At 41.1% G+C, this 26,420-nt stretch overlaps 1 protein-coding gene across 1 annotated transcript in view; it reads right to left on the bottom strand.

Annotated features, from left to right (window-relative positions):
- Positions 1–26,420, bottom strand: part of PTPN3 (protein tyrosine phosphatase non-receptor type 3) — a 192,350-nt gene that overhangs the window by 124,703 nt on the left and 41,227 nt on the right. The window contains exons 9-10 of the mRNA XM_074945195.1: positions 10,246–10,334; positions 4,011–4,074 (exon numbers count right to left, since the gene is read on the bottom strand). Coding sequence (XP_074801296.1) covers positions 4,011–4,074; positions 10,246–10,334 — 153 coding nt within the window. The remainder of the gene's footprint in view (positions 1–4,010; positions 4,075–10,245; positions 10,335–26,420) is intronic.

Genomic DNA, 26,420 nt, shown 5'->3' with positions numbered 1-26,420 from the left:
AGTTTGACCACATTCATTTCTTTTATTATTCCCTATTTGTAAACATTAACACAAAGGGGATTTTGTTCATGTGACTGTTTTGGGAACTGCTGCTATTCATATATATGCTAGTATTCATCTGCAAACAAGAATATTCATAAGTTTACAGAGAATTCGCTGTTCATTATTTGGTATTTCAGTCATCCAATCAGGGAACAGAAATAATACTTTGTGACTTCAGTGACCTATCACTCACCACAAATTATTCAGAGCGAATAAGTGAACAGTTGGCAACCAACCTTAAGCTGAAATTTATTTACATAAACCATTGATAAATATTTGCAAATAATATATTATTAGAAATTGCAGAATTAGTAGAAACTAATTAGTAGAAATAGTTTGCAAACTACTGGACATCCATCTTTGGTAGGCTTTGAGTCTCCCCACTCCTTCTCCCAAAAATAAAGCAACTAAATTTGGGAGCCCTGAGCACCCTCTGAATTGGTGTGCCAACCACACTTATGGGTCCCACTTGGTATGCAGAGGCCCACCATATCCTCATTTATTTATTAGAGGCCTTAAGAGCACAGAATGCCTCCCCATAGCCTCTGACACTCTGTGTAAGATCTCTACCACTGTTCAATTTAAAAATAAGGAGAACACCACCTCCCCTGGGCATGAGAAAGTTCCCTTCCTTGTACTACCTGCTGTTCTGCCATTCTGCAGGGACCTACCTGGGGCCACTCAGCCACACACGAACACATTATTCAACCTTATCTTTAAAACAACAACCCTGCAGTCATCCCCCTTTCTAAACAGCCCAAAGTCAGACAGAATGCTACATCAAATCACCAGTTTTTTTCCCTATTTTTTTCCCCAAAGAGACAGGTGTTTGAGAGCCTCTGAAAACTTTTCACTTAGTAATGAGCCTGAGACAACTTTTCCAGGATAACAACTGTCATTTCTTTTTATATTTGATCAGGATTAGGATTACAGTAATTGCAAGAAGATGTCCATATTTGTCTCCTTTAATATTTTGGGTGCAGGTGGAAGACACTCCCAAATTTAAATATAATTATGACATGGGAAAATTTACAGCCTTAGTTGTTAAAAAGCTTGTTTATTTTTCACTGAAACAGAATCCACACATGCAAATATCTTCAAAAGTATTCAGACTACACATTACTAAGTATGGATGTCTATATTTTATGTTATAGTCCAGGGGTTGGCAACCTTTCAGAAGTGGTTTGCCAGTCTTCATTTATTCACCTTAATTTAAGGTTTCATGTGCCGGTAATACATTTTAATGTTTTTTAGAAGGTCTCTCTCTCTCTATAAAAGTCTCTATATTATATAACTAAACTATTGTTGTACTGTAAAATAAACAAGGTTTTCAAAACGTTTAAGAAGCTTCATTTAAAATTAAATTAAAGTGTTGATCTTATGCCACCAGCCCGCTCAGCCTGCTGCTGGTCTGGGGTTTCGCTCACCTAGGCCAGCAACGGCCTGAGCGGGGCCTGCGGCCAGGGCCCCGGCTGGCAAGGGGCCAGCAGCCAGAAGCCCAGACCGACAGTGGGCTGTGTGGGGCCAGTGGCTGGGACCCCAGACCAGCAGTGGGCTGAGTGGCTCAGCCCGCTGCCACTCAGGAGTTCCATCCGCTGGCTCCTGGACCCGCTCAGCCCGCTGCCAGTCTGGGGTCCCTGCCCTGCCCACATACAGTTGGTACCTACCTTCTCCCTGGTTCTGGCCCATTCTCTTCCTCTCTCTCTCTCTCTCTCTCTGCACTGAGCTGAGGGTGGGAGTGCACTGAGCACAGGGCTGGGGGGTGAAGGAGCAGGCTGCAGGTTGGGGTGTAGGGTCTGGCTAAGAGCTAGAATGAAGGAGGGGGCTCAGGGTTGGGGCAGGAGGTTTGGGTGTGGAGAGCTTACCTGGGCAGCTCCCATTTGGTGAGGGGGTGCAGGTCGGAATGTGGGGGGAGGGGTGCAGGAGCCCCTGTTTGGTACTCAGGGTGGGAGTGGGGATGTGTGGGGTGCAAGAGTCAGGATGTGGGGGGTGCATGGTGTGGGGGGGTGCAAGAGTCAGGGCAGAGGGCTGGGGGCCTGTGAGGGGGGTGCAGGTGTCAGGGCATCAGGTGTGGGGGTCTGGTATGTGTGGGGGTGCCAGAGTCAGCGCTTGGGTCGTGGGGGGCGGTGAAGGAGTCAAGCAGAGGGCTGGGTGTGTGTGAGGGGGCAGGAGTCTGGGGGGTGTGCGGGGCTGGAGTCTGGGGGGCTCAGGGCAGGAGTCTGGGAGGTGTGCGGGGCTGCAGGGCTCAGGGCAGAGGGCTGGGTGTGTGTGGGGGGGGTCAGGGCAGAGGGCTGGGGCTGTGGGCTGGGGTCGTGGGGTGCTCACGGCAGGGGGCCGGAGGGGGTATGCCCCGATTCCACCCCCACCTTCTCCAAGGCCCTGCCCCTGCTTCTTCTCTGCCTCTGCCGGGAGCAGCGAGCACACTGACCCCGCTCCTCCCCCACCCCCTCACAAGGGCCATCAGCTGATCCGCCGGCAGGGAGGGATGGAGAGGAGGAGGGGCAGGAACCCAGCACACTGCGGGAAGAGGCAGGGGAGCTGGCAGGACCAAGCTTCTGCCCCCTGCCCCTTTCCCCATACCCCCACGGAAGGGGGCAGGAGGCAGAGAACAGAGGGCCGGGCAGGATTTTTAATGGCATGCTGCTGCTGCCCCGGCAGGCAGCAACATGCCATTAAAAATGGGCTCGCGTGCTGTCTTTGGCATGCATGCCATAGGTTGCTGACCCCTGTTATAGTCTAACTAATTAGCTTCCCACCTGACCCCACCCCCAAAAAAAGATTGAATAGCTTCTCCACTGACTTAGAGGAAACAGCTAGATCAAAATATACTAATTAGAATCTATTATCAGCTGCAGTACTGTTTCTTTGCCACTGTGTGAGCTTCAAGAAAAATACCTTATAAAGAAAACTTGTAGTGAGCAATGTATTCTGACTTCAATTATTTTAACTATCTCCATGTATACCATCCAATTTTGCCAATTTAGACACTACTGTATAATTACTGTACTGCGGAAGGCACTCATTATCTGCTTTATCTCCAGATCTTTCAGTTGCCATTTTTTCCCCATAATGCATCCCATACCACTTTTCAACTTTGAGTCCCATGGGGAAAAGAAGGTATCTGGGAGAATGGAGGGCAGCAGTGCCCAACATTGTGTGTCCTGCAGTGCTGTCTTCTCCATCCATGCCCTCTTTGAGAGACACTCAGCTACAGAGTGGCTCATCTGCACGTAGGGTACATCTACTCAGCAGCTGAGAGATGTAATTCCCAGCTTGGGTAGACATATATGCTGGGCCTAGCATGCTAAAAATAGCAGTGTGGCTCTGGCAACACAGACAAGTGGTGGATAGGACTAGCCGCCTGAGTATGTACCCAGACAGTCAGAAGAGATTGTATTTGGACCACTAGCCCAAGTCACCATTTGTGCCACCACAACCAGGTCGGGTAGACTAACCATTAGAGAAGATTCTGCAGGCAGCTGGCCAGCAGGTGGAGTATCTGAGAAAAGGGCAGCAAGACTCTGGTAATCTGATGGAAAGTGTCAGGCAGCTGAATGTCAGTGAACAGAGGAAGATCCCCTCTGAAGAAGATCCCCTCTGTAGTCCCCCGGACCCTTCACACCTCCAAAAATACTGAAATGAAGTAAGTAGTTGGTATGGGGGGGAGGACGACAATTAAACTTGAGGGGGTGGGGATAAGAATGGGGAGAAAGGGGACTCTGGGGAAAAGGTGACAGCAGATGGGAGCCAGAGAGAGTGGAGGAAGGAAAGGGGAAACTTAATGGGCAGAGCCACATGGAGCAACCCAGTAAGGACAGAGAGCATCTGTCAAGCCAACTTCCTCTGCCACTGAAATTTAAGGCTAAAATTACTACCCTGGTTCCTTTCACAACAAGTCAAAAGAATTTACAGAATACTGATTAAAAATTTGATAAATGAAATGGGAAAATAAACATTGAACTACTTACATGTTTTTGCCGTTGCTGTATAAAAAATTTTTTCCTTTTAAAGGAAATTTTTAATATGTTCATCCTAAAAAAGAAACAAAATACACTAAGAAACAACCTATAAAAATAGAGTAAAACAATCAAAGAAAAAGTGACAACACATGTTTATAATGCCCATCAGTCTTAAAAGATCCTGAAGTACATTATAAAATTACAGATTCATGACTAATAAAATGCAACCACCTCTTGGGTGAAGAGCAGCAGCTAACTGACACACACACACACACCCACACCCACACCCACACCCACCCACCCCCCCCCCCACAGGAGCAAGAGAGAGGAGCAGTAACTTTGGCCAATGGAAAGCATCTTTTAAAAATCATTATTCAATAGTTACTCTGTAAGACTTGACTGTTGCATAAGCAGGAAGCCTCCTATGACAATTCTCACCTACGAAGCTGCATGATGTACTTGCAGCAAAGACCCAATGGAATCAGTTTGTCCTCTTCATTGTCTGCACACAGTTCATGACACTGAGTTCATGTAACTAATGAACCATACTGTAACAATGGAGTACCAAGAGTAGGACTTTGATAACAGGATACATTAGGCCATATACAATATCAAAAATGTGTCTCCGAGCAGATGACAATATAAGTCATATTACTATTCGTAATAGTTGTGTCACATTATTGATAATATTTTGAATATGAAAAGGAAGCCACATTTTAGAGTTGTCTTTTGGAAAAATCCTATGCTACTGTACTGTTAAACACCCGGGAGAATAATTGGTGGTTATCCATTAAACATTCTAATCACATACTTATTTGCTTTTGTGGGATTAAGGGAGAGGAAGAGTGGTGGGAAGACACAGGTCTGAGTGCTAAGATTTTCCTTACATAGATTGATCAAATCTCTAATATTGTAATATCCTTACATATTTTATGTAGCATAGTTAAAAACAAACATGAGCTCTGATGTTCTAAATACACGTGTCAGTGGTGACTTCCCAAATTCTTTTATTATAGGCAGAGATGATAATAGTGGCTATAGTTAAAGCTTGTCTAACACTTTTCATATAAGCCTGATGATATCTGCTTAGCTGAATCAGGGTGAAATTTTCCATGATGGTTTTTGTCTCTTTTGTCTCAAGAATTTTTTTTTTAAGGTTTCAAAGTCATTCCATCGTTTCCAAGAAAAAGGCTATTGAAAAATAGGTAGTTTTGCCAATGTTAAAATTTCCAACTTTTGTTTTTGTTAAAGCTCTCTAGTTCCTGCATGCTTGGGAGAAGAAATTTGATGAAGGGATATTTGGAGTTAGAGAGATGCCTTATCCCTAAGAAAATCCAGATTTGGCCAATTTATAAATCTGAAAACTGCCATTTACACATGCACAGTAATACTTGTTAGAAGGCTGCTGCTAAAATCTCAGAATATTGTACCTAAACTGAGTATGCTGCAGACCCTTGGAGCTTCGCACATGACAATTGTACTGAGGATTTCTCCCAATCCTCACAGACTCTCCTACATAGCTGTCACAGAGCTAGAGCTCTAGATAGAGGGTGTAGAGGGGACCCATCAACCACACCCTGTTTTGATTTAGGGGAAGGTGAATTGGGTTGGGAGCTAACTTGAAGTCCTAGTCCACCACTTTCTACTAATTGGTGTTAATGCTGTGCACTTTACAACTCTTATTATTGAGCAATGTCTCACACTCCTGCCTTAGAAAACAGGACATTCAACTATTTTATCAATAAGGTAACAGATTGCACAGTGTCACTTATGGCAGACCTGGAAATAGATCTGTCTGCAATATGTCAAATCCCATCCACAGTGCCACACTGCCTTTCAGAAAGAATGTACCAAAACTGTGCTCTTGGCTGTATCATCAGAAACAGAGCGAGGAACAGAACCCAAGGATTCTGATTCTCAGCATTTCTCTGCTGTCTAGCAAATACTTGTGTAAGCTACTGGAAAGTTTATGACATGTCCCTCTCTACTGGCTAGGCTACAGAAAAAGTAAGAGCATAACACTGATACTATTTACCATTGGTTTAAGCGGTAGAAGTCTGTACTGTGTATTTAAAGGACATGGGTACCAAACCTGTTGATGACCTACAAGAGGTCAAGGTGGTTCCACATGGTGGAATTTGTTTTTTCAGTTTTGTTTTGTTTTTTAAACGAACAGGTGAAATTATTGTCTCATTATTTTCTAATGTTTTATTTTATATAATACCTCGTTCTGAGCACTGAATCCATGTGCTACACAGGCTGTTCTCTCTCTGCTGCTGCACTCCTACTATGCTTGTTGACTCCCTCTCGTTACTCCTTCCTCTCCCCATAACCATCTCTCACTTTCAGGATGGTCTGTTCTTCAATGCCAGTGCTGCTTCTTTAGAGTACCACTCCAGCAGTTTAATTCAAGGCACAAAATACTTGTTAAAAGGACACAGATTTATTTAATCTCATAACCAGCAGCTGTGACATCACACAATTTTTTTTAAGTGAATGGCAGTGAGTAACAGTAATCCATGAGACTTCCTTTTTTGTTTTTCTAGTGGATTATGCTGTCATTAGAAGACTTACATTTCATGAGTGCTCAAGCATGTCACATCCAGAATATAACCTGTATACAATGTAGTAGTTCACATTCTTATAGGTAACTCAGCCACCCTTATCACTCATTTTACAGTCTTTACAGTGGCTCCCTGTAAAGTTCACAAATTCAATAGGTTTTACTGCCTACTTTTAAAGTACACAGTAGTTTTGTACCACTACAGATGACAAATCTTTTGGCTCAGGTTTTTCCTTTCATTTACTGAGATCAGAAAAAATAAAATTATGTAGCTGGCAATAGAACCTCAAGTGTCTGTGCCAGAAGCTGGGACTCGACAACAGGGGATGGATCTGTTGATAATTGCCCGGTCTGTTCATTCCCTCTGAGGCATCTGGCACTGTCGGAAGACAGGATACTAGGCTAGATGGAGCATTGGTCTGACCCAGTATGTCCATTCTTATGTCTTTAGAACTTCAGACTGAACAGAAATCCAAGGGAGTTCAACAAACTGATCAGTCTGTCCTGACACTTAAAGCTAACCTAAACAAAGCTGCTACTTTAGACTTAAACTGAAAAGTTTCCTTAGCTGTCAGTTTGTTTTCTCATCCACCAATCTGGAAGTTTCTGTGTATATCAAATCCACAATTCAAGCAGGAAGCCAATTAGATTTTGGGTAATAACAAGTAACCTTAATATAGTCCTGCAGGCTTCTCAGAAAAGCTATTCCAAAGTTGCAATTGTTTTCAAAGCGAAGGGACTGCGCACACACAACAAAGAACAGAAATTGATCTGTTGCATCTTTGTAAGTGGTGATGTAATACATATTCAGATTCTGGAGGAAATCTGTAGCTTGTGTGTTAGGAAAAAGCCTCTTTACTTGCAAAATAAGCCAATCTAATATGGAAATTGTTTGGAATCCCCTGGTGCCTTTTAAGATGAGTTGTTTTTTCCCCCCCAAAAATGGATCAAATCTGGGGGCAAGTCCAACCAAAGTTATTTTTCAGAAACATACTGACTCTCATTCAGACTGACAAAGCTGTTAGATTTTTTTCTTATATAGTTTGTTTTGATCATCTCATTTTTTGCCAAGATGGTATTTTTATTACATCTATCCTTCAGCACTTTTTGTCCACTTTGGCTACTATCACACAGCCAGGACCAGATTTACACCTTGCGCACCCCTAGCCACAGCATCTTCAGTGCCTCCGCTGCCTACAGCAGACCTTGGTGTTGTACACAGTTTTAGAGAGGTATGGTGCCCCTGGAACGCCAGCACCCCCAGGCACGTGTCTACTGTGCCCAGCTGGAAATCCAGCCCGGCACACAACATCGTTGTTCTATTTTTGCTGTCTATTAATATTGCAGAATATTGTTCCAGAATTTTTTGAAAGAGCACTTGGATGGTGTTTGCTGCCACCTTGAGTTCAAAAAAGTTTGTGTCAAATCCTGATGAACTTATATCACAAGAAGCCCCATTGACTTACAACAATGTTATTCAGAGTCTAAACTGAAGCAGGATTTAGCTTTTTATTAGAACTATCTCCTTTTCAGCCATTTGTCACTATATAACGTTTTCCCCACCCAAGTACCTCCACCCAATAGGCTTTGTAATCCTTTAAGTGAAATACATTGAGGGCATTATAGAAATTTATCATATTCTATCTTTTTATAATATGTCTAAGCACACAAAATACATTCTGCATATATAGTACAGGAAGGTGGGGCACTGTATTTTCTCACAATGACTTGAGTGTACCACATTGCTTATGAATGGCTGAGCCATGACTGATGTATCGATGCAATCAGAAACGAGACCAATAAAGCCTCTCTCCAACATATAAAAGCTTTTAGTGTTTTTTGTGTGTGGAAAGAGCCTATTTTAGAGCGTTTCCAGGATTGTTCCTACCAATTTCATACTTTCACCTGCAAATCCTGGTACCCCAGCCATTATGAGTCTAACTTATATAAGCCTGAAGACTCAAAGAATTACTTAAAATAGCTTTCTATACATAATGTCGAAATTCCAGTATCCAAACTTTCTGCACCTTGCAAGACTAGAAGTGCTGTAGAAAGCTGTGAATTATCCCTTTTCAATGGAATAACACTTTTGTTTCTAGACCTGAAAGATCACATGATATTGGACTTTATACATCACTGATGCAGGACTTAAATATTGCCTACCCAAGACCATCGGTCAGTAATTTTGGTAGAGTAAAAGTGTGAAAAGGAAGAAAATATCTGTTTGGCAGACCATCTTTAAAAATAGCAGCTGTTTAAAGGCATTTAAAGATTTGAATGGCTAGAATTAATAAAGGAGGACTATAGGGCAGATTTCAAGAGAATCAGAGGTGCATAAAAAATCTATATTTTATCATGCACTAAATTATACACAGAAACACATACATCATCATGGTGTGGTATGAAGTTTGTACTGGCATGAATTTGGGACGGTTGCATTATCCCCAAGTGAATTATGAAGGCCATACTATTCAAAAGATGATACATTTCAAAGAATGGAGAAAAAGGATAGAAATGAAGGAAATAAGCAAAAAAAAGATCGTTTAGGATAGACAATTTAAATTTATAATCTATTTTAGTGCTTTATTCTGTCAGACGTTCCTTAGGGTTGTGATAAAAAGATGGGGAGTCTAGAGTACTTAAGGTATATTAATGTTTCTGGTTATCTGTAGTTCCTGTAGTTAAATAACTGGAGGCAGAAGAGGAGAATCTACAACTCACCACAATGTATTATTCTGTGAGGACTGGGAGCTTTGCACCGACTTCTTTGGAAACTTTCCCCAGAAAACTGTTGTAAATTATGCCTAATACCATGCACCAGCAGCTAGGCACCAGTTCCACAATTGAGCAGGTTGAAGGATGTGCAAATAATCCCACTTTTACACAGAAAGGGTCAGTACGTGGAGGAGTTCAGAAGAATCATGTTTTGGACCCTCTCCAGAATCTTAAGGCCAGACATGTATAAAACATTTCAATCGATTTGCATAGAGGTCAGCAACTCTGGAGTCTCCTTCCTAGACCAAGATGGGACTTTCCCAATCAAAAATGAATGCATATACTAGTGTTTTCAGCTTTACACAGCCATCAAAGTATCTTCCCAAAGGAGATCCCAAACCTATAAGTCAATCCTGGATGATCTTGTAGACTTGTTTTATTCCTTTTTTGCTTGTTCATTTATCCCAGCTCCTCCTGAAAACTGCCAATAGTTGTCATTTTTGTTGGTTATGTACGTTCTTTCACAAAAGCAAATGACATGCTTACCAAAATTCGTAAAATTGCTGATCATCCACAATTAATTGCTGAGCTGTTTAGCAATATTAAAAAAATTAACCAGAGTCATTTGGGTCTAAGGACAGGGGATGTGGAGGGTCACCAGCATCCCAATCCTGCAAACTCATATAGGAGAGTAGTCTGTCTCTGAACTCTAACCGACTCCTTTAAACTCAGTGGTACTCACAGTCATGAATCTTTGTAGGATCAGGTCCCCAGTCCAGAGATTTCATTTTAACCCAACCCCGGTGAGAACCATATACATATCAGAAAAACTTAACCTATCCCCTTGTGTAATAGATTTTTCCTCTTTGGAATAAACATCATGCCATGTGAAAATATTATTTAAAAATTTAAAACAGCAGTTGTAACTCTTGGTTATTAAAGGAAATAGAAACAAGTAACACTTACCAGGGATAGAAACTTGTGCAAATAAATTTTCTATACACAGCAATACCTCCTGAAGCAATTCCAATCATCAAATCTAGATTATGTAGATCCTGAAAAAGAAAAATATTGTAAAAATACAGATGGCTATGAAATACATGTTCTTTCTGCGTGTGAATTCATTCATGGGTTTTCCATATACAAGTATAAAAAGACAACCCAAAAGGCTTACAATTCAAAGAGTAAGATTTCTGCACTATTTGTCCTAACTTTGTCAGACCTATAATGCAATATAAAAGTCTTGCTATTCAGAGAAGCATTATAATGTAACCTCATGCAATTGTGTTTAGCACTGTCTGTGTCAGTAGGAGAGACTGCTGTAAGGCGACAGCGGGCAGTTGTGGGGTAGAGCTCTTGTCCCTGGTCAGTTAAATGTTCAAAGAATTTAGAAGCTTCGGCACCCAGCCTCCCAATACTTGACTGTTTGGGAGGACTTGGAAAAGAATTCCTCTCTCTGACTCCAGAAGGACCTACCAATTAGAGGTTAACAGAGAGTTCGCTGGATAAGAGATGACCCAAGCTCTCTATATAAAAGTGGGTTGGGACCACATACATGTTGATATGCATAACAGGTCAAATTTACTGTCCATTATAGTGTCATGTTCTGGTGCACCAGATCAGGATTAAAGGTCCTAGACTTCTGGTCAAGGAGAAGAGGTATCCCGGCCTAAGAGTGAATTAATTTGTCAGAACTCCTTTCTTTTGGGCACCTGTTGCTGTTATTTTGATGGTGATAAAGGTGTTCCCAACATACATGAAATCCTGAAAAATCAATAGTACGTGTATGTTTCAACAGACTACTCTTGTGTAAAATTCAAATATGTGCACAACAGGATGTACAGGACTGAGGCCTTATAATGAATTTACTATATAAAGTACACCTCTACCCCAATATAACGCGATCTGATATAACACGAATTTGGATATAACGCGGTAAAGCAAAAATGATTTTCTGTCCCATATACAACATTGATTCTCAAACTGGGGGTCGCGACCTGGTTATGTGGGGGGCCGTGAGCCCTGACCACAGCGCGCAGCTGCAAGTTGCGAGCCGCAACCCCTGCACCGGGCTGTAAGCCCTGACCATGATGCATGGCTGTGAGCCCCGACCCCTGTGTAGAGCTGCGGGTCCCGACCCCGGCTTTGGGCCCTGACCCCGACAGGGGCACGCGGCTGCGAGCCCCGACCCTGGGCTTGATGTGAAGGACGACATCAAATGTGCCCTTTCTAAAACAAGACCAAGAATAAAACTTCTTGTGTCAAATACTGTATTAACAACAGAAATGCTCGAGGCCAAAGGAAGTTCAATATAACGTGGTTTCACCTAAAATATGGTAAGATTTTTTGGCTCCCGAGGACCGCGTTATATCGGGGTAGAGGTGTAGTAGAATACAAGTGACAATCAAGAGGACATAATACTGGGATCATTAACCAGCTTTGATATTGCAGGATGTCCAACCTCCATGCACATTAACCATGACACAAATTATTGTCTACAAGTAGAATCTGGATAAGTTACATAATAAATTTTAAGCTTATGATTTCAGCCAAACAACATTCCCTCTTCGTCCTGTGGTTCTCATCACTGATCTTAAATCTCATTAAAACCATACTTATGGAATTCTTTTTCATGGAGGGTGAAGTTATTCACACAGGAATTTCAGAATTACTGTGTATAAAGGAAAAATATCGCTTAGCCAAAGTTTTAGACGTTTCCTTTAAGTCCAGTATACAATTGTAATCCTTGACTTCCTAGCTCACTGTGATCTATGTATGTACTCATCTTATAATATACATATTTCTACAGGGAACTGAATATTTATGCCTAAATACAGATTTAGGTTCCTAACTTTAGGAACCCAATATTTAAAATGTTGGCTTTCGTTCAGGAGAGCAGAAATTTTATGACACACTTTTTAAGGTAATGCTGGATTCTCTTAAGAAAACTTTCAATAGCCTAAATGCTCCTCTAGATGGCTCTCTTGGCTCAGTTAGTATAAATATATTAGTATAGTATATATAGAGAGAGATGTGGGGACCTTAATCCACAATTTCCATTTTTGCTGTACCATAACGACTCTGAGAATAAAATAGGTAGAATGTAATTGAACAAGACTCTGGCAGGATACAGAATGTATGTGAATAAATTATCTTTTCTATTACAAGTTTGTTAGAATATATAAAATATGAGAGTGAATAATTGCTGAACATTCTCTGCCACACACATTATCAATTCCTATGCCACCTAACTCAACTATCGGGTAAACACAGTACCATATTGTGCCAGATTTAGTATGTATCAGTAATTTATATTCCACTGCCAAGAGGAAAAGAAATACAAATCCTGTCTCTAAAGTGGTCAATAAACAAAAAAGCGTAAATAAGATTGTCCACACAGTTTAACAGCTCTAAGCAGGAACAATTGACTTGTACACCAGGATTCAATCACCTTGCCTCTTTTAGGCTGATAAACACGATTACAGTGGCCCATTAAAAGCTAGCTTTGGAGAAAAAGCTGGGAAATCCCATAAGAGCTAACTGGGGAAAACGTTAGCAGAAATGACAAATTGATAACCATTGAACAGAGAAGAACTAAATTAATCCAGTTCCTCCAAATGGTGTGCCTGATCAAGTTTTGGGTTTTTTTTTTTAATGCGGACGTAACCTCACCCTGATATGATAATGAAATTGAAAACCTTCGAGACTAAACAAATCCAAGCATAATGACCAAGAACTGGGAACATAAGGGGTGGTGTGGGGAGGGAGAGATCCTCTCTGAGAGTATGTCTACACACCAGCTGGGAGCATGTTTCTCAGCAAGGGTAAACGGACACATGCTAGCATGTTAAAAATAGCAGCACAGCCAGGGGTAGCACAGGTTCCAGCTCAGGCTAGCAGCCTTGGGGAGTACAAAGCTGCCTGGACCTGCTGGATACATACTTGGTGGCTAGCCCAAGCCGCAGCCCATGTTATCCCCAAGGTGTGCCACTATTTTTAGCACCTGTTAAGGTTGCCTGACACTTCCCATTATAAAACCTTATTCTAAGCTGCTTATAGCTTTGCCAAACTTTAACTAGAGAAACAAGGTAGGTGAGGTAATATCTTTTGTTGAAACAACTTCTACTGGTGGAAGGTACAAACTTTCAAGCTATACAGAGCTCTTCCTCAGGTATGGGGAAGGAAGCAGAGTGTCTGAACTAAATACAAGTTGGGACAGACTGTTAAGGGATAATACATGTTGGAGGCAGTCACTGGAAATGAAGTGTGTAACTGGGGGTTAGATGTTAGGCATAAAAGGTTTGAAGTGGGCAATTAAGGGCAGTAGGCAGCTAGTGTGCTACAAATTTCTGAACTGAAGAGGGTTCTTCCGGGGTATTTAGGTGCTAACAAATCTATGATGTGATCTACTTCTCTGGTGGAGCGGCCTTGTTTAGTGGCACTCAAAGCAGCACCAGACCCTGCCAGAACAACAGAAATAAAACCTGCAGACATATCTCCACTGCTATGATGATTAATACCCCCGTGACTGGGGTCCCAGTGGGGAGCCAGCCGAGGTCACTCAATTAGGGTGCAGAGTAACAGCCACGTTAGTCTGTATTCGCAAAAAGAAAAGGAGGACTTGTGGCACCTTAGAGACTAACCAATTTATTTGAGCATAAGCTTTCGTGAGCTACAGCTCACTTCATCGGATGCATACTGTGGAAAGTACAGAAGATCTTTTTATACACACAAACCATGAAAAAATAGGTGTTTACCACTACAAAAGGTTTTCTTTCTCCCCACACCCCACTCTCCTGCTGGTAATAGCTTATCTAAAGTGATCACTCTCCTTACAATGTGTATGTTAATCAAGTTGGGCCATCTCCAGCACAAATCCAGGTTTTCTCCCCCCAGCCCACAAACCCACTCTCCTGTTGGTAATAGCTTACCTAAAGTGATCTCTCCTTACAATGTGTATGATAATCAATGTGGGCCATTTCCAGCACAAATCCAGGGTTTAACAAGAACGTCTGGTGGTGGGGGGTTAGCAAAAAACAAGGGGTGTGAACTGTAAAGAATGGGGCAGACTAACCCCAAAGCTGGTGGATAAATCAATACTTAGATTTACCGAGCCAGCACTAACAGCTTCTGTTATACCTTACTGGTTACTCAGAATTCCAAACAACACAGTTCCCTTGAAGTAACCCAGTCTCAGGCCTCCATCCAGATACACAAGTCAAATATGATGAAGATTTCTCAAAATCTTACTTCATCATACAAAAGAAAAGGTTCTACCAATCCCAAAGGATTGGACACATTACCTCCCAGGTTAATGAATATTCCAGATCTTACCCAAATACATGCTACAGCCAATTCTTATTAACAAATTTTAGTTTAGTTAAAAGACAAAAGAGAGAGAATGGTTAAAAGATCAGTATACATATAGACCTGAGTTCAATTTTTGAGGTTCAGATTCATAGCAGAAATGGTGAGCTTTGTAGTTGCAAAGAGTTCTTTCAGAAACAGTCAATAGGTTATAGTCCAATGTTTATATTTCAGGGCAGTCCAGTCAGAATGGGGATCTCAGTCCTTGTGGCTTAGGCTTCCCCTGCATGAAACCTCAAGCAGATCCGAGATCAACAGGATCAGGACCCAAGTGTCTTTTTATACAGTATTCTGCATCCACTTGACCACACAGCCCTGAGTAAACAACAGGCTTCTGATGTAATCTTCTGTTTTCTCAACACCACCAGTAATTGGTTATACAAATTAACACAGGGCAATTTATCCATTAGGCAGTCTATCACAAGCTTCAAAGAGACATATAGACAATGCCATTATTTCACCCAAGATTCATCTAAATGTTAATATTCCCTTTTGATCTCTGAATTAGTAGCTATAGTGACAGACAGGAACTGTCTGTTTACATGGGTAGCATCTAAGATACACACAATTAGTATCACTTCTAACAATATAGGGTTGCATTTCAAAGTTCTAGCCTGTCTCGCCATAGAGTGGCCCAAATTATCATTTCTAACATGTCTTTAAAGGTCGATTTTGGATTAGTTAGCCTGCAAGCTGTTTAATCCTCTGTGGCCATGAGTTATATTTTGTATAAGATTTGTTGCAATTATATAACAGTGGTAGCAATAATGACTAGCATGTTTATATTTTAATTAGACAATGTCACAATGTCTCTAAAGTTTTACACTTTTATTTTTGAATGCAGTTATTTTTTGTACATAATTCTACATTTGTAAGTTCAACTTTCATGAAAAAGATTTTATTACAATACTTGTATGAGGTAAATTGAAAAATACTATTTCTTTTGTTTTTAAAGCACAAATATTTGTACTCAAAAATAAATATAAAGTGAGCAGTGTACACTGTGTTGTGTTGTAATTTAAACTGATATATTTGAAAATATGGAAAAATCAAAATATTTAAATAAGTGGTATTCTATTATTGTTTAACAGTGTGATTAATCAAATTAATTTTAATCGCATGATTAATCACGATTTTTAATCGCTTGACAGACCTAATAAATAATAAATAAAATTTAAAAATTAAGAAAATGTAAAATTATAAAGGATGTTAATCTGTACACATGAGTTAAAAGAAGATGAACTATGATGAACTAAAATTAATTTTAAAAGAACAGTTCATTTTTAAAACACTTTCTAACCACTATTGCCATTCTTCTATCATCTCATTTGTGATTTACAATAGACACCTAGTTCCTGGCAGATGTCTAAACCAGTGTAAAATATCTTTCATATAATGTTAGTTGTCAAAAGTGAGTTCAATTGATCTGTGTGGTTAGAAATGTAATCCACAGTTTTAGTGTACAATAAAAATAACTTAAAAATGAGCTTATGAAAGTCAGTAAACCACACACTTCATACTAAGTTAAAATAGAGATCTGTGTTTTAGTGACTTGGAAATGATTTACTGGTATGTGATTTCTTTATACTGTAATCATTTTTTTTTTTCATAGCAAATGACGGTTTGGTCAAGGCTGAGTGATTAGATTTGGAGTGGGTGCTAATGTATTGAGGATATAAAGAATAAACCAAAATAGGAACGTGTAGATTCTTAAATAAAATGTACATCTCCACATACAGAAGTTCAACTCTCAAGACTATTTTCCCCCTCCACCTCTTTTCTCCTCCCCCCATTAACAGAGCGAATGGAAGAGTGCACACAAATTAAAATCTGACAACCTCACAGAGGATGGGTTGAGGTGATGCCTGATTTAGGTAATACTATTCTATTTCCCACAAGAAGAAACTGATGCATAAATATTAAGTCTGACAATGCCCTTGTCTGTGCTAAGAAATTCACCCAGTGCTAAAGCTGGCTATGTCCATAGTAATGAACTGTAGAATAAGTTCCCCACTGGAGCGACCACTATTATAGCATAGAGTCCTGATGTTTACAAGGTGCTACCAGCCTCTATCATCATCAAGTTTAAATATATGTCTACACATCAAAAGCTGTGAATGGGCTAGCAAGCCAAGTATGCATTCGAAGTCCATACCAGACTTGCACTAGCCACATGGAAGCCTGGCTGTGCTGTGTTCACTGCTATTGTTACCTGGGCTAGCTGGATTCAAGCTACTTCAGATAAGCTAATCTGTGCACACTTTTTATTGTGTATATACAGCCTAAAAAGGACAAGCCAAGTATTTTGGTGTCCTTGTTGACGGAACTATAAATGCATTAGAGAAGAACAGCTGTCTCCCCCTTTTACGCTACCATCAAAAAGGAATCATTCAGGAAAGAGCTCTGGGGTGTTTCCACATGGAAAATCTAAATGCTGAATCTGTTTAAAAAATGATTATTGAAGAACTACAGCATTTGAAACTTGATATTAATTACACTGTTGCCCAGTGCTATGATTGAGCTTCTGTGCCGAGTGGGCATTTAACAAGAGTACAAGCTCGAATTCAGGAAAGGATTACACATGCCATTTATGTGCACTGCCATGCTCACAGGTTTAATTCTGTCATTGCAGATATATGTTCCAGCATCACCCAGTATCAGGAAGTCTTTCCATTTGCTCAGGAACTGTACACGTTCTTTAGCAGTAGTTACAAGCACTATGAACTATTTGTTAAGGCACTGCTGGAGATAGGCCAGAAGGTATTTAAATAGGTAGATTATGTGAAATGCGCCAGTCATGCCAGTGTGATTCCCTCCAAAAACTGCATGCAAGATATGGTAGAAACACTGGAGGCCATTTCAGTTCAGAGAGCTGATGGACCATCAGCTAGCACTGCGAAGGGCTTGATGGCCTCCTTTCTATTGAAGCTCTTGGTTTTGGAAAGACTATTCAAGATTTTGAATAGTGCTTCAGAAGAGCTGCAAAATGAAAACCTGAATTTATCAAGTTCAGTGGAATCAGCAGCAAGATGCTCTTCAAGAAATGAAAATATCTGAAAGCAAATGGAAGGAGCAATGTGAGAAATCATTGCCAAGGAACTTGAAATTGCTATTCAGGTCAGCAGCCGCAACTGCTGAGCACAATAATAGAAAAACAGTAAGCCTAACAAAATATCCTCCAAACTGGCCTTGTTTTTTTGTTTCTAGTACACTGGGTCGGTCATCTAAACACGATGTTCCCAAGAACACTCAAGAATCTATAAAATCTGATTTCTCCTATCCTGTTCTGGACAGAATTCTTGCTGAGCTTGACAGACGATTCAGCTCCAGCTCCACTTTGCTTTCTGCACTAACTCTTTGTGACCCAAAGAGTGAACATTTTCTTGATCATGAGAAACTGAAAATAATTGCAGACCAACAGGCATCAATTTTGTCGATCTGGATGCCCAAGTTGAAGTTGCCAAGAAGCACACTGCACCAAAAAAATTGACTTCAATTTCTGATTTCTGGAATGTTCTCAAAGACTTACCAAGGAGTTACCAGTCTTAGCGCTCTATTGTAGGTATGTTGAGCCTTCCAGTTTCTGCATCAAATGACAGATTCTTATCATCTGTGCTCAGGAAAGTAAAGGACTACTTAAGATCCACAATGGGAGATGGATGCTTAACTGACTTGGTAACTTTAGCCTGTGAATGTGAAGCTTCAAAACACCTGGATATCAACAAGGCCACTGACAATTTTGCGAAGATGAGACCATGGCATTATCCATAGTTTTACTCATATCTGGAGTGTTTGATTGATTTCAATTTATTTTACCTTTAAACATTCCTGGAACAAATTACCTGTCTCATTCTCCTCTTCACAACTTGAAACATAAAAGACATTTGAAAAACAACATCGGTAAGCAGATTTTGAGCACATCTGATTTATCTCTACAAAAGACAGCGTACAAAGTATCAAACTTGTGTTTCTGATATCTGTGTTAAGGTTCCAAAACTGATACCTCAAGGCTTGGGATTGGGAATATCTTGCTTATTACCTCCTGATTGTTCTAAACTTAGATATAAACTTTAAATATGGCTTTAATTTGTGTTTGTATTTTTTTTTCTTTCTTTATATAGGAATTAGCTGACAGGAGCACTGTATCTAATTTCTAAATTGCCTGCAAAAAAGCCTGGAGTTTTCAGGTACCTAAGTAGCCCCTTGAATCACAATTCAAGTTGTTCCCCCCAACCAAAATCTGAAATGATGCCCCTGGCTGGAGTGGGGCCAGACACCAGAACTGTATCTCCTGGATTCGCAATGACTTCCCAGCTGGCACCCAGGCAGAATGAGGAGGAAGCCATGTGATGCAAATGTAACAGGAACAAGAGCTACACCTAGGCCATTGTGGGAAAGGGCCAGAGGAATAAGAACACAAGAGCTGCCACACTGGGTCAGACCACGATCCACCTTACCCAGTATCCGGTCTCTGACAGCGGACTGTACCAGAGCTTATGGGGGAATGTGCAGAACAGGGAGGGATTCATGACTCTTCCACACTCAGCTTCTTACTGTCAGAGGCTTCAGGTTGCACTGAGCATGGAGTGCATTCCTGACCACCCTGGCTAATAGCCATTGATGGACCCACCCTCCATAAACTTGAGTTCTTTTTTTAACCTAATTATGACCATCACCACATTTTATGACAATGAGTTCCACAAGTTAGTTGTGTGCTCTGTGAAAATGTACTTCTTCTTGTTTGTATTAAACCTGCTGCCTACTAATTTCATCAGGTGATCACTGGTTTTTGTACTGTGGGAAAGGGTAAACAACACTTTTCTATATATTTTTTCCACACCATTCATGATTTCATGGACCTCTATCATATCCTTTCTTAGTTACCTCTTTTCTACGACGAACAGCCCTAATCTTTAGTTTCTCCTTGTATGGAAGCCATTCCATACTCATAGTCTTTGTTGACTTTCTCTGAACTTCTTCCAGTTGCACTATATCCTTTTTGAGATAGAGTGACAAGAACTGGAGACAGTATTCAAGGTGTGGGCACACTGTGTATTTAAATAGTGGCATTGTGATACTGTGTCTTATTTTCTATCCCTTTCCTAATAGTTCTTAGCATATTGTCAGCCTTCTGACTGATGCTGAAGTTTTCAGAGGACTGTCCACAGTGACCACAAGATCTTTCTTGGGAAGTAATTGCTAATTTACAACCCATCATTGTTAGGGCCCTACCAAATTCACAGTCCATTTTAATCAACTTCACGGTCAAAGAATTTTAAAAATTGTAAATTTCATGATTTCAGATATTTAAATCTGAAATTTCACAGTCCTGAACTGGGACAGGGACAATTAAGTGTAGGGGTCCTGACCCAATGCTGAAGACAGGAGCGCAGAAGGGTGGCATGGTATCGTATTGCCACCTTTACTTCTGTGCTGCTGCTGGCAGGGCACTTCCTTCAGAACTGGGCACCTCGCCAACAGCAACTGCTCTCCAGCCATCCTGAAGGCAGCGCAGAAGTAAGGGTGGCAATACCGCAAACCCCTACAATAACGTTGCAACCCCCCACAACCCTCTTTTTTTCGGGACCCCCAGTCTGAGAAACACTGGACTCCCCTATCTGTATAGTATAGGGTAAAAGTACATGTAGGACCGGATTTCGTGGTCCGTGACGCTTTTTTCAGGGCCATGAATTTGGTAGGGCCCTAATCATTGTATATGTATAGTGAGGATTATTTTTTCCAATACGCATTACTTTGAATTGATTGAATTTCATCTGCCATTTTGTTGCCAAGTCAGCAGTTTGAGAGCTCTCTCTAACTCCTTGTAGTCTGCTTTGGACTTAACTTGAGTAATTTTGTTATCACCTATAAACTCTGACATTTCATTGTTTGCCCTCTTTTCCAGATAATTTATGAATATGTAGAACAGCAAAGATCCCACAACACATCTTTCCATAATGAAGACTGACCATTTATTCCTACCCTTTGTCTACTGTCTTTCAAACAGTTACTGATTCATGAGAGGACCTTCCCTATTATACAATGGCTTCTAAGTTTCCTTAAGAGCCTTTGGTGAGGGATCTGGTCAAAGGCTTTCTGAAAATCCAAGCACACTACACTGACTGGATCGCGCTTGTCCACATGCTTGTTGACACCCTCAGAGAATTCTAACAGATTGGTGAGTCATGACTTCCCTTTACAAATGCCATGTTGACTCTTCCCCCCAACAAATCATATTTATCTATGTGTGATAATTTTGTTCTTCACTGTAGTTTAAACCAATTTGCCTGGTTCCGAGTAGACTGGAAATGGTATCAGAAGCCTGAGTGCAGATTCTGATTGGTTAAGGAGGAGAATGGGACTGGGACAAGGAGCAAGTGGTGGGGTACAGACAAGGACCAGTTGGACAGGATGGGGCACAAGAGTCTGTGCCCACTAGAACATACTTTCCTCCAGTGCCTAGAACGGAACCCTATATCCCACACTCTTAGCATTCCTCTGCTGTGAGCAAATATCACCAAATTCCTCTCTAGTGCTGATCCGCACAGAGGATGACAACCAGTTACTGCTATCAGTTACTCTGTTAACTTGTGGTAGAAGTCTGGTGGATTTAACAGGTTCTAATCCTGCTGATGACTCACAATGGTGTCAATAGGATGCCACATGATGATTTTTTCTTAAACCCTGTAAGTTACATGCAAACATTACATTAAAAACAATCATCTTCCATCCAAATTCAAGCACTCAAAAGCTAGGCAATGTCAGAATTAAGATTGCACTGACATTTCCTAACTTTTGAGTGCTTGATTTTGTAACCTTAAGAATGTTCTTTTAAACACAGTTTTTGCATGTTGTCTATATTAAGTTTGATATATATTGGATATATATATTGTTCAAAAAAATTGAAAAAACAATGTCTACTTTAAAGTCAGTGTGCTGACAGGAATTAGACAGTGAAGTGAAGCAGTTAGTGTTTCTTCTCTGCTAGCAAAAAGGATATCTAGAGGAAGAATATTTGAGGAGTGTGTGCGCCTAGGAATGTAAACTGTAACCCTAAAAAACCCTCAATACCAACAGGTGGAGTGTTCTCTGTTCTGCAACAGTAACTCTTGAGAGGCCTGAAACACTCATTACACACATTGCTTTCATAGTATTTATCCAAAAAGGGTAAAGTGAGGAATCTAATAAAAACGTTTGTCATACAGATTCTCAATCTTTGTGAGATGGATGGATGGATATTTAAGGAGTTTTGTATATGTACAGAGCTGACAACAGGTTTTGAGTTAGACAAAGAACACTGAATCACTGGTCTCTCTGTTGGCCACATAGATTAGCCATTGTAGGCCAACACGGAAGTCAACAGGAGACGACACCAGAGAATAAACCCCAGGAGATCATTCTGACTCTGGAAACAATGAAATTTTGGGGTATGAGAAGAAGGCAAAACAACACCTTTTTATCCTTTACTGAGGAAGCAAAAAGAACAGCGCTTTTTATATTCATGAAAGGGAGATCCCAGCCATGTTGGTTGGTGAAACTGAGAGACTGCTTTAGGCGACAAACCACTTCATACAAGGATTTCAGACTGTTAAAGTTAAGTTTAGACTCTAAGAAGCATGATATACGTTTTGTTTTATATGTAACCATTTCTGTTTCCATTACCCTTATTCAGTATCTCTTAAATTTTAGACTTTGATAAGAAATTTAGGATTATTTTTGCACGAGTAATGTATCGCAGGACTGTGATGTTATAAAGGATCTGATCCTGAGTTCTACCAGTCAAGCTGAGTGTATACTGCTGCCTTAGGAACAGCAAACCTGGTAATTTCTTTGAGAGTCCGGTGGTTAAGGGCTGGAGACTGCGGGGAGCGCTCCAAGGACTCAGGGGTTGGTGTGTGCCTATCACTAGCCTCCAGAGAGGGAGACCAGAACTACATGCAGCATTCAGGGTGTTGGCATACCATGGGTTTATATAATGTCATTATGATATTTTCTGTCTTATTATCTATCCCTTTCCTAACGTCTCCTAACATTTTGTTAGCTTTTTTGACTGCTGCTGCACATTGAGTGGATGTTTTCAGGGAACTATCCATGATGACTCAAAGCTCTCTTTTTTGAGTGGTAAAAGCTAATTTAGACCTCACCATTTTGTACATAAACTTGTGATTATTTTTTCCAATGTGCATTACTTTGCATTTATCAACACTGAATTTCACCTGCCATTTTGTTGGCCATTCACCCAATTTAGTGAAATTCCTTTGCAACTCTTCACAGTGAGCTTTGGACTTAACTATCTTGAATAATTTAATACTGACTGTACATTTTGCCATCTCACTGTTCACCCCTTTTTCCATTTTTCCCCCCAGTTTTCCATTTTATGATCTTATGCATTTAGCACTTTGAACATCAGGCCATTTAAGATACATCTACTTTGAACATCAGGCCATTTAAGACACTTCTCAGAGCTTGCGTCAACTGATTCAGGCTCGCACTAAGAAGCTAAAAATAGCAGCATAGACTTCTGCACTTGCACTGAACCCTGTGCTCTGGGACACTCCCTCCCTGCTGGGTCTCAGAGCCCAGATGTCTATGCTGCTATTTTTAGCCCTGTAGAGTGAGCCTCCTGAGCCCAAGTCAACTGACCTGGGCTCTGCGACTCACAGCTACAAGTTTGTTTGTTTTTCCCCCCACTGTAGACGTACCCTTAATTGGTTAGTGAACTTCAGTCTAATTTTAGGCAACTCACCTTAAAAGAACAACAGTTCCAGAACAAGTTAGTAGCCATTTTTTCCTCTTCATGTGATTGCATATGTCCATTCCTCTTCAGGAGACTCAAAAACGTCTGCTATAGCTACTTGAGCTAGAAAAGCTGCTGAAGTTGCTCAGGATTTTGTCAAGTGTGTGCCATCACTATACCTGGCAAGGTTATATTGGCAATGTCATAGCAATCCACATGCAAGAGGAAATACATGACGAACAGTTGAGATGAGTATCAAAGCAATCTAATCCTGTCCAAGTAAAAATGCCCTTCTGACATCTAAAGTATGGACTTGCTCCTCATCTTTATGAGGATGAGGCTTAGGGAAAAAAGCTGGTAAGTATATCGCTGGTAAGTCAAAAATTTTGGATGCTGGCCTAAGTACACTTTGTCTTTCTGAAAGACTGTGTAGGAGGGGTCAGCTACGAAGACTCAGTTTCCCCATCCTCCTCACAGAGGTAACTGCTACCAAAAATGCCCCTTTCATGGCTAGATGAAGAGCAGGTAGCCACTGGTTCAAAGGGTGGACCCATCAACCTTGCTGACATGAGATTCAAAACCCAGGTAGGGAAAGGATGAGTCTGTTGGTGATATAATCTGTCCAGACCCTTTAAGATCCTAATTAACGTAGGATTGGAAAATACTGAGTGACTTGTGACTGAAGGGAAGAAGCAGAGATAGCTGCCAGATGAACTCTGATAGAACTACCAGATAAGTCTTGCTGTTTCAGGTGGAACAAATAGTCCAGAACATGTATAAAAGCATAGACTGGCAAAATCTCTTTTCCCTAAGACCATGAGGAGAACTGCTTCCATTTTAGCAATTAAGTGCACCTAGTCAAAGACTCTCTCTTATTCAGGAGAAAGTTTGTTTTGCACAGTCTCTAAAGAGACCACCTCCTGAGACATTAACCATGGAGCATCCAGGCTGGGAGATGAAGAGCATCAGGATTGGAATCAAGCAGGCAACCGTGGTCCTGTGAGATCAGGTCTGATTCTGGAGGAAGTGTCAAGGGAGGCCTGGTGGAGAGAGACAGCAAAGTAGAGAACCAATGCTGATTAGATAACACCAGTGCTGTGAGGATTATGTGAACATGATCCTGCTCAACCTTGAGCAATGCTCTGGGAAAGCATGGAATAGAAGGGTAAGCATACAGCAGTTTGTCTTTCCAGAGTATGAGGAAGACGTCTGCGAGAGATCCCTGACTGTGACCTGCTCTGTGGGGGGAGGGATAGCTCGGTGGTTTGAGCATTGGCCTGCTAAACCCAGGGTTGTGAGTTCAATCCTTGAGGGGGCCATTTAGGGATCTGGGGCAAAAATTGGGGATTGGTCCTGCTTTGAGCAGGGGGTTGGACTAGATGACCTCCTGAGGTTCCTTCCAACCCTGATATTCTATGATTCTTGGACAGAAGAGTCAGCAATTCCAGTTGTGGCAAGCAGGAAACAGGGCTACGTGAGGCCCCACATATGACTGAAAAATTAGTCTTATAGCAGGCCTGTGAGATCACTCATGTTCTCTGCTGAAAGACCTGCTCAAGTGGTCTGCCAAACTGTTCTCAATCTCTGTTGGGGAGATGCATTGAGGTGAATCCCGCTGGTGATACAAATCTCCCAAAGCTGTATCACTTTTTCACAGAGATGATCTGACATCACCCTCCACGTCTGTTCACAGTGAACATTGCTGCTGTGTTGTCTGGGAGGAGGAAAGCCCAGCGTGCTAGATGAATGGCCCTCAACTTTCACACATTTATGCGGAGAACTAAATCTTGTTGTGAACAGACACCTTGAGTCTTCGGATTTCCTAGGTCAATGGTTTTCAACCTTTCCACACTACTGTACCCTTTGCATGAGTCTGATTTGTCTAGTGTACCCCTACTTTCACCTCACTTAAAAATACTTGCTTACAAAATCAGACACAAAAATACAAAAGTGTCACAGCACACTATTACTGAAAAATTGCTTACTTTCTCATTTTTACTATATAATTATAAAATAAATCAACTGGAATATAAATATTGTATTTACATTTCAGTGTATAGTATATAGAGCAGTATAAACAAATCACTGTCTGTATGAAAGTTTAGTTTGTACTGACTTCACTAGTGCTCTGTTGTAAAACTAGGCAAATATCTAGATGAGTTGATGTACCCCCCGAGAAGAACTCTGTGGGTACATGCACCACTTGATGAGAACCATTGCCCCAGGAGAGCCCCCGCCCCAACCTAGAGAAGAAACATCCATAACCAGAATCAGTGCATGTAGGGGAGTAGCAAAGAAACTCCAATACACATATTGGTTGGATCCATCCACCAATCCAAAGAGGCTAACATTCCTGTAGGCACTCAAGCCAGCATGTCTAACGGGTGGCAGGTTGGGGAGCATACTGAGCTTACTCATCTCTGCACGATCGTGAAATGAAGTCTGTCATGCCCAAATATATATGTGCAGGAAGCTATATGCTCCACAAGTCTGAGACAGTTCCTTACAGTCATGACTGGATGGGCTTTTAGATCTGAAGAAATGGTTAACATTATCTGAAATCTGGTTTTCAGGACTGCTCCTTTGAAGTCGATCATCTAGAGACTGACTTCTCCTCATTGGTCAGCAAATCCAAAACTCTGAAGAGGGACCGGATCTTGGCCATACTTCATTTTACCTGTCTCTTGGGCTAACCCTTTACTGGCCAGTCATCCAGGTATGGAAGTACTTGTATCCGTTTTCTTTAGAAACACAGCCACCACCACCACTACGCATTTTGTAATTACTCACAGGGCCGTGTATAGATCAAATGGTAGGAATGTAAACTGATCCTGGGTGTTGACTAGAAATTTTAGGAATCCCGTGCGGCTTTGACAGATAGCCACATGAAAATATGCATCACTCAAGTCAAGGGCAGTGTACTAGTCACTGGGATCAAGGGAGGGAATAATGGAGACTAGAGTGACCATACAAAACCTTATTTTCTTTATACGTTTATTCAGCTCTTGTAGATCTTATATGGCTCCGAGACTCTCCT

This window comes from Natator depressus, chromosome 2 (genome assembly GCF_965152275.1).
Source record: "Natator depressus isolate rNatDep1 chromosome 2, rNatDep2.hap1, whole genome shotgun sequence".
In the NCBI taxonomy this organism is placed as follows: domain Eukaryota; kingdom Metazoa; phylum Chordata; order Testudines; family Cheloniidae; genus Natator; species Natator depressus.
The sequence above is the reverse complement of the archived record's forward strand: the minus strand, read 5'-3'. Positions and strand labels throughout refer to the sequence as shown.